This window comes from Rattus norvegicus, chromosome 9 (genome assembly GCF_036323735.1).
Source record: "Rattus norvegicus strain BN/NHsdMcwi chromosome 9, GRCr8, whole genome shotgun sequence".
Classification (NCBI taxonomy): Eukaryota; Metazoa; Chordata; class Mammalia; order Rodentia; family Muridae; genus Rattus; species Rattus norvegicus.
This window is the reverse complement of record NC_086027.1, coordinates 781,594-794,410: the sequence shown is the minus strand read 5'-3', so window position 1 is coordinate 794,410 and position 12,817 is coordinate 781,594. Positions and strand designations below refer to the sequence as shown.

At 43.8% G+C, this 12,817-nt stretch overlaps 1 protein-coding gene across 20 annotated transcripts in view; it reads right to left on the bottom strand.

Annotated features, from left to right (window-relative positions):
• The window catches only part of Uxs1 (UDP-glucuronate decarboxylase 1), a 77,382-nt gene that overhangs the window by 23,900 nt on the left and 40,665 nt on the right, over positions 1-12,817 (bottom strand). For all 20 annotated transcript variants that reach the window (XM_063266642.1, XM_063266635.1, XM_063266646.1 and 17 more), the window contains 2 exons: positions 5,220-5,324; positions 1,409-1,468 (listed from right to left, as the gene is read on the bottom strand). In XM_063266642.1, coding sequence (XP_063122712.1) covers positions 1,409-1,468; positions 5,220-5,324 — 165 coding nt within the window. The remainder of the gene's footprint in view (positions 1-1,408; positions 1,469-5,219; positions 5,325-12,817) is intronic.

Below are 12,817 nucleotides of genomic sequence, written 5' to 3'. Positions count from 1 at the left end.
TATTTCCAAAATCAGGTGTTGGAAGGCTGAGGCAGGGGACCACAAGTGGAAGCTAACCTGGGCTAGATAGCAAACTGGAGCCCAGCCTGTGCTGCACTCGGTTTCTTTTTTTTTTTTTTGGTTCTTTTTTTTCGGAGCTGGGGACCGAACCCAGGGCCTTGCGCTTCCTAGGCAAGAGCTCTACCACTGAGCTAAATCCCCAGCCCCTGCATTCGGTTTCTAAAGACAAAATAAAAAAATCCAATCCTTACCCTCTTATAAGCATTTTGTGATGCTGCAAGGGAAGGCAGAGGCTTCACAAAACCCAAATGCTCTATCAGCACTGGTGCAGAAAGTGCCGAACCACGGGAATCACCCCAGCCTCATTGCTTACAACTCCTACCAAATACACAAATGGCTGCTGACACTGTGCCTTTCAGACACTGAACAGGGCGAGGCTGGGGCACCTGCTTTGCCCTTTTAATGGCCGAGAGCCTCAGAGAGGAGGATGCACTGCAGTTACAACTACTTTCTGTAGGATTTGTGTTGCTATGTTGTTTTCCTACTTGGCAAACTTACTTCAAAAAATGGTCTCTTCCAATTTCACATCTTAACACCCTCATTTCCCTTGTCCAGGAGAATAATGCAAAAAGAGAAAAAGTACATCATGCCAGGTTCTGGTTCCTCGCTGTACCTGTGAAGAGGCACACCCTGCAGCCAGCTGGTTTTTGGACTGTGTATATGAACCAAACACGAATTAAAACTCCATTCCAGGGCTGGAGAGATGGCTCAGCGGTTAAGAGCACTGACTGCTCTTCCAGAGGTCCTGAGTTCAAATCCCAGCAACCACATGGTGGCTCACAACCATCTGTAATGAGATCTGATGCCCTCTTCTGGTGTGTCTGAAGACAGCTACAGTGTACTCATATATAATAAATAAATCCTTTAAAAAAAAAAAAAAAAAAAAAAACTCCATTCCAAGTTCCTGGGTACTGACTAGCTCAGGAGGGACCATGATGGTGGTGGGTCGGTAAAAATGTGACCTGGAGTTGACTGGCACTATCTTTACTGCTTCTTTTAGCAATCTTTCTGTAACACGTGAGGAAATGAGCCCATGTCACTAGCCCAGGTCACCGTATTCACTGCTCTCGCTGAAGAATTGCACCAACAAGAGACAAAAGCAACTTCATTTTGGTAATCTCTGAAATGCTTTCAGAGCAAATAGGAAAATGGCCACCTCTGCAGAATCATAAAAACCTTATACTTACTAGACAGCTGACTTGACCCAGGCCTCCAAGTAGCAGTAAAAAAGAGGCTGTGTTAACCGGCTGGGCTCTTTAAGTGGAATCCTGAAAGCTGGTTCCCTCTTGCCTACGACAGGGTACAGTCCCATGGGTCAGGAGGCTTTTTCAGGGGCCCCACCACTCACCTCCATATACCTCAGATGTGGAGGCTAGGAGCAGACGGGCACCCACACGCTTTGCCAGTCCTGTAGAAAGTGTAAATCATAAGAGAAACAGCCAGTTTACACAGGCAGGCACACACGTGTGTGTGGCCAATGTAAGCAATGTTTTAGTCTTGAAGGTGCCTTAGTATCTACCAAATTATCTACTCCTAGTGCACCTTCCATGGAACATGAAGAAAAACCACCAACAAGAAAACTGCAAATGGATCCTTCAAACGAGCAATGTTCAGGTGAAACATGGTAACTGCAAACAGGGCCAGATCCAGACTCTGTTGAGCACAGTGTGATTTCAAGAGTTCTGCACAGACTATACTCCAAAAATGCTACCTCATATGATTTAATTGAAAAACAATTTTTATTCATGCAATATATTCTGATTGCAGTTCCCCTCTTCCAACTTCCCCCAGCTCCTCCCTACCCTTCCTATCCATCCAACAGTTTCTCTGCGTCTTTAAAAAATAAAGTGAGCAAACAAACCAGAATCTAAAAAAGAAAAAAACACAGATATTCACACAAAAACAAAACCAATATGAACAGAAAATTGGAAATAATATACAAGCAAAAGACACATAGAACATAAAATGTCTAAACACAATATTGAAAAGTCTACAAAGTTCACTGAACCCACTTTGCGTTGCCCTTTCCTGCAGGACTTTGGTTAGTATAGCCGGTGAGAACCAAGTGGAGGTTAGTATAGCTGGTGAGAACCAAGTGGAGGAAAGGAAGTTCTCCTCTGCTAGCAGACATCAGTCAGTTTCCTGGTTGTGATAGGAGCTCAGTGCTGGGACCCTGCCTGCTTGAACCTGTGCAGGCCCTGTGCGTGCCGCTACAGTCTCTATGAGTTCATATGCTCACCAATCCTGTTATGTTTGGAATAGTTTTCTCTGAATCACCTTTTGTCTTTCCCGTATTTTTTTTAAGTAACCACGCTGGCAGGTTACCTAGTAAGATAACCTCTCCCAACTGCTTCTCATCTTGACTTCCCAAATGTTAGGCACACCTTCCACCTCTTCTGCATACCCTGCCTGGATAACTACCTGTATCCTTTTCCAGGTTCTACATACAGGCACCTTCTAGGATATAGCCACTATAATCCCCAAATCAGTTTTCTGCACTCACTACCCACATATAGAAGAACTAGACCATTACCAAGTGTGGAGTCAAGCAAACACGGAAAGTCCTCCAAACTTTTCCCAGATTTCCAACATACAGTGAAGAAGCCCATCACCCTCACTTAACTCTGACACACCCCCACTGTCTCCCACTACTGTACACCAGGACAATGAGAGGATGGCTATGGTATCTGGCCCTGACATGGAACAGAAGTCCACACTGCTGCCCAAGAATTATAGCCAAGTGGGACTGACCAGGCATGCATCCATGACAGGCTGAAGGGCAACAGTGGGAGAAAGCCAGGGATGAGTGAGCCACAGGGAGGGTAGCAGGGAGCCTCCAAGATGAATGTCAAGAATGAAACAAGGGGGAGCGGGGAGGATGAGACAAATGGGCTGGAGTAGTTCAATTATAGGTAGCTTGACCAGCATGTGATAGATACTAGATGGCAGGACCTTTCAGTAACAAACTGAAAGGAAGGAATCAAAGAGTGAAAGCAGGGGCTGCTCTGAAGGCAAGCACAGAGACTGCCCACTCCCATACATCAGCTGGAATTCATAGGCTACCTCCTACACACCTGTGCCCCCAGACTTACGGTGTAGCACTGTGGAGTCTTACAGAGTAGTGCAATGAAAGATCCTGAGGGTTTTTTTTTCCTTTTGCTTTATTTGTTTGTTTATTTTAAACCCTTTTGATGTTGAGATAATTGTATATGCAAATTCAAATGCACAAAGGAGAGATGCTGTTCTTTCCCCTGCACACAGCACACAAATGGTACAACTAGATGAGATGTCACAGTAGCACCGTGATGCTGACCCAAGCATTACTCCAGTCAGATTGTCTTACTGATTGATGGGCGGGGGTCAGTCCACTGTGGGTGGTGCCACCCCTGGGCTGGTGATAAGAAAGCAGGTTAAACAAGCCACGAGGAGCAAGCCAGTAAGTAGCACCCCTCCATGGTTTCTCCATCAGCTCCTGTCCCTAGATTCCTGTTCTGTTTGAATTCCTGCATTAGCCAACTTACTTTTGGTCATGATGTTTCATCACAGAACCAGGCTGGAAATGCCAGTATTCTCCAGTTCTCAGGCACTACACCATATAGGCTTTCCTTAGTCTCCAGTGGATGAAAAGCAAATGGGGGGGATTCTCAGTCTCTGCAATCACGAAGTCTACCATAGACCTTTCTACTTGTCTAATTATACCACACTGCTTCTGTCCCCTGCAAATCTTAGCTAACAAATCCTCCAAAACATCCAGCCCATGAGACTTGAAACCAACCTCCAGCCCTGTAGACCCTTGGTTCACGCTTTGCCTAAATTAAGTTAGGGCTGTTTCCAGATCTATCCATACAACCTGTTTTCAACATTTCTATTAACTTCTATTTTTCCAATTCAACATTAAAATGTGGCTTTTTTCTTCCACTTTGCAATCACCAAAACACAAATAAGTCTAAAGTAAGCATAAGGACATGTCATCATCCCCAGACACATAATCTACTTCTAGGGCACGCAGCATGTGACTCTGCATGTGGCCACCTGTCTTCATACTTTCCTTTCACCTCCTAATTCTAATGTGAATCCTCAGATTAGTCTGAGGAGGAGCTCATCCTCCAAACTCCCATGCAGGCCCCTTCTCCTTCCAGGTGGATCAGTGAACCTTCCTAGGTGCAAGGCCACACTACCCATCCCCAGACCAGGGCCACCAGCACTCTGCTGCTCTCTCCCCAAAATCCTAGACACTGGTGACCTAGATTCAGGGACAAAGAAAAGGAAAACAAGTTGGCTCTTGAATTAAGTACTTGTTCCACTCCCTGGGAATTGAAAAGAGCCATGGAAGACTGGTTACCACAATTCAGGAAAGAAAGGTGCCTTCCCCATGTCAAAAAGCCGTACTATGAAACTATTAAACGGTCCCCACAGAGAGGTGGAGGAGGGTGCAAACGCCATAATCAAACCAGCAGATGATCCAACCATAGAACTGAGCAAGTTTCAATGACCACTGTAGATACTCAATATCAATCTAAACATCTTAAATTAAAAAAAAAAAATCCAAACAGTTGGTATCTGTGCCCTGTTATGAAGAACATAACTTGTACCATCCTGCTTTATCCTGTCCATGGTATGAATTACCCATTTTCCTCTGTGTCAGACATATTCTTGTGGTATATCCTACCCACTTGTTAGTCACTGTCCATATCAAGGACTGACTATGATGGCATCAGAAGAATCATGTTTAAGTTAAGAACTTAGTAATATCCCAAAGGCCTAAGAGCAGTGACTCTCTGTGACTCAATATCAACAAGAAGCCAGGAATGTTTCCTTCCTTCAGATAAAAAGTAGATGCTCTCAACTCAGGAAAGAAAAACAATAACACTGAGGGTGAAATGATCTATCTAAGAATGAATTTTATACTGGAGTAGAAATAAAGGTAAGAGAAAGACATACTAGCTTTATCATTGTAAAAGCTCAGGACACAGGCAGGGCTCAAGTCCTGACTTAGGATGGGAAAGACAGTCAGTCACAGATTTGGTACAATCTGACGTTACAGACTCACAGGGGTCTTGGAATATGCATTATGGGCGGGAAGTCCGACTTCTGTGTACTTCTGAAATCTCTTAAAATATTTCCACAAAGAGGAGAGAAACAAAGGACAGCATACTGACCCAACATGTTTAGTGTTCCAATTGTATTTGTCTTCAGGGTCTTGATGGGGTTGTACATGTAGTTTGGAGGGGAGGCTGGAGAAGCCAGATGGTAGATCTGGTCAACTAAAGGAGACAAAGAGAAGAATATCAGTTCCAAGAACATGTTTTTGTTTCTGAATCACACCGAAGTTCTACCTGCTAATATTTTGTTCCATTTGGAAACCAATCACATTCTTAACTTCAAACAAAGCAAGCACCAACAATAAACCACAGATAAATTTATTTTAGAATAATTCTTTAGTACATATATAATTATGGGATTATTGAAAATGAAAGTAAATCTATGATGAACATGCTTATCTACTGAATACTGTTAGTGTGGGGCACGAGCACCTTCAGTGCTTCAGAGCCGATGGGGATTCTGACTTCAGAAACCACTGTGGAGAGCACCGCTTCACACAGATGTGCAGTCAAACAGAGTGAGCTTAGGGTATTTCTGAAAATTTTGGAAACTCTGGCTTAACTCTAAGTGGAAATGTACTTAAATATATAATACACATTATATATTCACAGATATATAAGTATATAAAACTGTATAAATATATAACTGTACACACACAGCTACCCATATAGCAATTTTTAAAATCAGACATCCTATTATAATCCATAATATTTGATAATTCTGCACTGGAGATAGAAAAATATTATGCCATAAGGAGAAAACTGAGCAGTAAAAGAAATGTTTATAACATACAATAAATAACTTCACATCTGCACATTAGCTGGCATGGTTGGCACTGCAGTGCAATGTGCATGCTGTGTGTTCAGATCAAGGCTACAGTGAGGCTGCACAATGACACCTGGGCAAGCACTGCCAGAAACACCTCAGATTCATTACTAATTTGACGTTTCATTTGTTTGTCTGTGGGAGGTGTGTTGTTTGTTTGTTTGTCTGTGGGAGGTGTGTTGTTTGTGTGTCTGTGGGAGGTGTGTTGTTTGTTTGTGTGTCTATGGGAGGTGTATTGTTTGTTTGTTTGTCTATGGGAGGTGTGTTGTTTGTTTGTGTGTCCGTGGGAGGTGTGTTGTTTGTTTGTTTGTTTTTGACAGAGTCTAGTGTAGCTCAGGACCTTGAACCTTGTTTTAAAAGACTTATTTATGTATGTGAGAGACACTGTTGCTGTCCTCAGACACACCAGAGGAGGGCATCAGATCCCATTACAGACGGTTGTGAGCCACCATGTGGTTGCTGGGATTTGAACTCAAGACCTCTGGAAGAGCAGTCAGTGCTCTTAGCCACTGAGCCATGAACTTCTGATCCTCCTGCATGTAATTCCCAGAGGCCTGGATTACCTCTATGTACCTCAGCTACAGAGGAAAATTAAAGTTAGCCTGGGCTGTGTAAAACCATGTCTTAAAAGGGTGGACTGGGGAACTAGGACGGTGGGTGCATCTTATAAACTAAGAGGGAGAGCGTATCTGATGAGCCCAAAGCATTTCCTTGCATCAAATGAAGTCATGAAGCTGCCCTCTTTCCTATCACTCCAGCCCACTTTCTTCAAGACTCACCCTGACGCCAGTTTGTATGAGAAATTTCCTGCTGCCCTCAGTCAGATATAATCCCTCTTGTGGCTGACTACTCATGGTGCTAGCCAATGACTTCAACTGTCATCTGATTTGTCTAACAAATCAACAAACTACTTGGGCACTGTAGTTTGTTTTCCCACCTCCACACAGTAGTGACCTTAGACTACAAATGCAGAGTCCCAAGCTCCACTGCAGGGATCAACACAATCCCTTGGTAGTCCTGAAAACCGTCAACAGAAAGCACATAGTCCTCCCTCAGTGCTTCAGCCCAGGGCTCTGGGAACTGCAAAGTTAAGAGAGTGGAGATATGAGACATAAACTAGGTCTTTTCCACACACCCCAAATGCTAGTCCATCTGGTTTGTTTTTCTGCCATCTGACAGGTTAGCCCTGAAAGATGAAGAATACCCTATATCAGGAATTCTGATTAAGCAGAACTTAGATGAAGTGGCCCACTTAAGGAGAACCTGAAAACTGCATGAAAATCCAGGTTCTACATACACAGCCTACTTCCCTGTGCAAATGTATTCTGCCTCTCAGTGTCTGCAGCACCCCTGATCCTATCCCAAAAAGGGCATTACACAGGCTCTATTGACATACTTAGTCTGCTAAGGAATTATGAAGAGAAGGAAACCAGAGTAGGAGTAAACAAGTACAAATGTGAGATGCCACAAGCGATATTAATAGCTGGCTCTGGAATGTAAATGAAGCTGCGAAGTGTTTGACGCTCAACGTCCAGATAAAAGCCCGAGTACATGTTAGCTGTGAGCTCCAAGCACAGGAAGAATGAGCACAACACTCAGACTGGAAGTGGAGAGAGGCCTGTCAATTCACCCACTTAGCCCACTGCTCTGTGCTATCTCTGGACGTGGGCTGCCAGTGCCCTGAGCCTTTGCATTTACAAGGTTATGAGCTGTGATCTTAGCTAGGAAAAAGAACCCAGAGGAAAAAACTCCTGAGAGACCTCTGATCATCAGGCCCGCCTCCCGAGAGGTTAGTCTGGGAAGAGTAGAGCAGGAGGGCACTGAGGTTGCCAGGGGACGGGGGACACAAATAGCAACAAAAGGAGCTTCCTGTGTGCCCTGCAGACGCAAGAAGAGACACTGTGCATCTCAAAGCACCTGAAGAGAGCCCACAGCCATTTTCAGAAGTCACAAGAGAAGTCAGGCACTGTCTCTCCCCAGAGACACACTTATACAGCCAACTGCAGAATGACAGGCTCCTCTTGACTTACTGAAGTTCTTACTGTCCCAAGTGGCACTGAAGTTCCTTTGGGATAGTGTCCATGCTTATGAGCAGGACTGGTACACACTGGTTAAGGACTGCACCATGACACTGAAGTCTATGACTCTCTGTGAATATATGCATAAGGAAAGCTTTCAACACTCCAAATCAAAGACATGGCAGAAACAAAGCCTCATTTCCACAGGTTCTGTATCCACAAACCAGACCAACCATAAGTTAAAACTATCCCCACGACTGCATCTGCACTGAACACATGAAGCCTTTCCTGGCTATGATTCCACTATAGCAACTGAGTCACAGTAATCATAGTGTATATAATACTAAGTGCCAAGTGGATGTGCACAGCTTCTGTGTGGAATCTGTAGCTGCTGTATCCTTGGGAATCTGGAACCATCCTCCATAGATACTGTCTTAGCTGGGGTTTCTATGACTGTATAAAACACTATGACCAAAAGCAACTTGAGGAGGAAAGGGTTTATTTTATCTTACATTTCCACACCACAGTCCCTCACTGAAGGAAGTCAGGGCAGGAATTCAAGATAGGAACCTGGAGAGGGTAACTGATACAGAGGCCATGGAGGAACAGTGCTTTAAGTGGCTTGTTCCTCTTCAGGACTTACTCAGCTTGCTTTCTTACAGTACCTATGCCCACCAGCCCAGGGACAGTACTGCCCACAATAAGCTGGGCCTTACAACATTAATCACCTATCAAGAAAATGCCCCACAGTCTTACCCAAAGGCCAATTTGGTGGGGTATTTTCTCAAGCGAGGTTCCCTCTTCTCAAGCCACTCTAGCTTCTATCAACCTGACACAAAACCAACTAGCACAGGAATGGGGGGTGTGGGTGGGGGTGTTGCTGTTGTGAATGTGCTTATAACATGGAATTCCACAGTGTAGCCCATCCTTGACAGCAGCATTTACAGTGAAAACACAATTCCAGATGTATAACCTTTCACATTCCTCTCAGCTCAGTGAGTGGGATTCCTGTCAAACAGAACTTGAACTGAGCCTGGGGTGGAGGCTGGGCTTTTCAGGGTTCTCTTTCTCATATGTCTACAATTCTGCATGAAGCCCTCTGCTGCAAATTAAACAGACAGGGCATCTGAGATCTACCACCTCCTTCAGTATATTTTCACACTTGAGTGTGAAATCAAAGTTGAGACATTAATTCATAAATATAATTAACTGAAGTATTCTCATGAGCAAAACATGGCCCTAATGCTTACATCACCAAGGAGCCAGGCCCCTCTGCAAACACTTTCCAAGGCTGCCTTTCAGCCTGAGTGCCCATGAGAAATAGCCTAGGTCTCTGACTTCTTGCCCTTTCTTAGTGTCTCCCCATGGTCTCTCCCAGCACTGAAGTGTTTGGCAAGGGGTTGCTGAGGCTTGGTGTAATGGAAGAGAACTGAATGAGCACAGAGAGAGCTGAGCTCGAACAGCAGACAGGGCTGCCCCTTCACTCTCCCCTTCTCTCCGGTGCTCTTTCATGGATGTTACTGTTTTTTGAGCACTGTAGAAGTGCTGCTCTCTAAATCTGTTTATGCAGCTACTGGAAAACCAAAATGGAGGAGCTTCTACCAAAGTACAGGCTCTCTGCCTCAGGAGCATAAACAGAATCCTAGTTAGATTATTCCAGAGGCACAAAGGATGGTGTTCTGAAGCGGGTTTCTGCAGTTTCAATTGCCAACTAAGAGAATAAGGCTGTACTATGTTCACATGACTCTGTAATAACACACACGTGAGAGAAACGTGTTTCTTTTTGTTTTTGTTTTTTTTAATAGAGAGATGTAGTAAGGCAACACAACAGAACACTAAGCACCTACTTTAAAAATTAAGTAGCTTTCTATGTATGAAAGCCCTTGGAAGATGAGATGCAGACCGATGGCAGAGGCTGCTTCCTGAAGAAAGACCAGGTGTGAAATATCCATTTATATTAGCTGGTTACTAACAGACACAGAAGTTTCCAAGGTCCAGTTGGGACTGGAAATGTAAGAGACTGTTCACAACATTTATTTTTAATTTTGCATAAATGAGAACTATGTAATTTTACTGCCCTTCACACCTGCTTGTAGAAGTTAGATGTTAACAATAGATTCATTTCTGAAATGAGGATTCAAGGTAGTTTTCTCCTCAGTTTTTGATTGGTTTCCAAATTTCCTTTAACACATAGTCTTTATTTTCATCACTAGGAAAGAATAAAAAAAAAAAAGGAAAAGTATTTGTCTCCCCTTCAAGAGTTCTTTACTAATTATATATAAGAAACTAAATTTTTGATCAACTTGTATGTCTGTTGCATGTAATACACAAACATGAGTGTGCAAATTGTGTGTGTGCACTCGCAGAGGCCAGAGCAGGTTCTTGCACATCTCTCTATATCATGCTTCACTTTGTTGCCTTGAGTGAGGTCTCTGACTGTTGTCTGGGCTAAGCTGCCTGGACAGTGAGTTTTGGGGATCTGTCTGTCTCCACCCCAATTACTGGGGGCAGAGGCATATGACTTGAGGACACCCAGGTCCTCAGGATTGCAGAGTAAACAGTCTTACTCACTAGGCTACCTCCCCAGCTCCAGCTGAATGCCCACATTATGAAGATGTGGGTCATTCATCTTTGAGACACTTAACTTCCCATGATATCTTCCTGCCTGGTTTACTTTGAGTGTAGTCTCACAGCACTGAGTGAGCTTGTAAAGAATGCCTTTTCTGCTGCTGTTGAATGAGACACTGGTTTTACATGGAATTACCAAAATTCATTTGCTAACTAACACCTTTTTCTAAAGACAGTATTCAATATAGAAGTGAGAGATACCAAGCCACCAAACCCTGACTGTCAGGTCCAAAGGAAACTCCACCCCAAAGTCAGAAGGGACAAATGGCCACCTGTGGTGTCCATTAGCATTCCAAAGCACAAGCTGACCTGCAGACACCCTCAGTCCAAGTTAGCATCCTAGCTCCTTTTACCTTCTCCCTACATTAAACTCCTTTAGCTCACTGGCTATCCCATCCCACTCCATGTCTGCAGGCCATGTTTGTCTACTGCTCTGAACTCTTTCAGATGCCTCTGGCTGTTCTCTCTCTCTCTCTCTCTCTCTCTCTCTCTCTCTCTCTCTCTCTAACAATAAAAACCTTCCCCTTGACCATACCATGGAGTCTTGTCAGTTTATACATGAAGGAGATGGAGTGTCATTTGTATAACTCATATTTAAGACTGTTGTACTGAGATAAAATTCCAACAAAGGCATTTATGAAAAACACACATAAATTCTACATAGCCTCAATACACTGTTTCACACGGAGAAATGTATTCACCTTTCTCTCTCTCTCTCTCTCTCTCTCTCTCTCTCTCTCTCTCTCTCTTTCTTTCTTCCTTCCTTTCTTTTTTTTTTTAATTTGGAGCTGGGAACCGAACCCGGGGCCTTGCACTTGCTAGGCAAGCATTCTACCACTGGGCCAAATCCTCAACCCGAGAAATGTATTCACATTCGGTGGTGGTAGTGTGGTGGTGTGGGTGGGTGTGGCTGCAGAAGCCTTTTACTACCAACAACCCAAGCAGGATTCCTGACTGGCAGGGTCCAGATAGACTGGGTTTTGCACTGTTAAGGGAAGTGAATACGACACTACTCAGCTCCTGTGCCACTGTTGGATTAGCAAGAGCATGATGCTAGGTTTCTGAGAGGCAGTTCTCACTAGCACACCACAGAACTTCAGAGGAAAGTTTTAATATCATTTAAGCACTTCTGGCTGGCCATGTGCAAAGGCTCCAACGCCAAGTCTTTGCTTTTTGGCTTTGGGACTGCACAATGGCACTCTGCCTGGATGCTCACAGGCCCTACTCCCCATGTGTCTGTGTCCTTCTTGATCTCCACTATAAGGACAGCTCTGAAGCTGAGAGTCAGACTGCGATTCTCAATCACCTATGCAAAGATCCATTTTCTATAGAAAGGGGTCACTCACAGCTTCTACAGGTTATGATCGGTTCTTTTGCTGACCCACCATTCACCTACACTATTGTCCAATGTAATCTCATAAAATAGCCAGGTTCCCTGAAGGTCTTATACATTTAAAAGTGAGATTTTATTTTTCAAAAGCTATAATAATAGCTCTATAAATGTCTCAAAATACCAAAGATAATTAACTTATAAAAGAAAAGGGTTATCCTAGCTGACAATTCTGAAGGCTATTGTTGTTGTATAAAAAATTAAAAAAGTAAGGTTGTCTTTTATCCCCACTAGGTCCAGCACCGAGGTGCCCCAAGATGTCTGCTGGGTATCTTGCCAGAAGCACACATTCTAATTCCTTGGCAGCCCAGACCAGCTGCCCCATACTCCATTACATTAAATCTACACATGAAAGAACACACAACACAATAACCTTTGACCCAATTGGTAAGATATAATTGCCCACCTAAACATACAAAGTTCAGTACAATCCATCCCTTAAGAACATTCCTAACAACCTGTAAATACACGGAAAGGAATCTTAACGTCGCCTGCCATGGCTTCTCTCCTCTCCCTCCTTTCTCTCTTCCTTTCCATTCCAGTCTCCTCCTCTTTAAACTTCTCTCCTGCCCATCTTTCCTTCTCCTCCAATGACAGGCCTCCTTCTTTCCTGTACCTGCCCCTCACCTGTACTTTACAAATTCAATGGGGAGAAGGTTCTGGTGAAGTCACCTGATACCTGAGCAGTGACTAGGCAGCTGTCCTTGGGGCAGTAGAATTAGCATCAAAATACAGATAACTCCAGGGCAAACCACAACAGGCTATCATCTAAAATCAGGTGTCTTCAATGAAT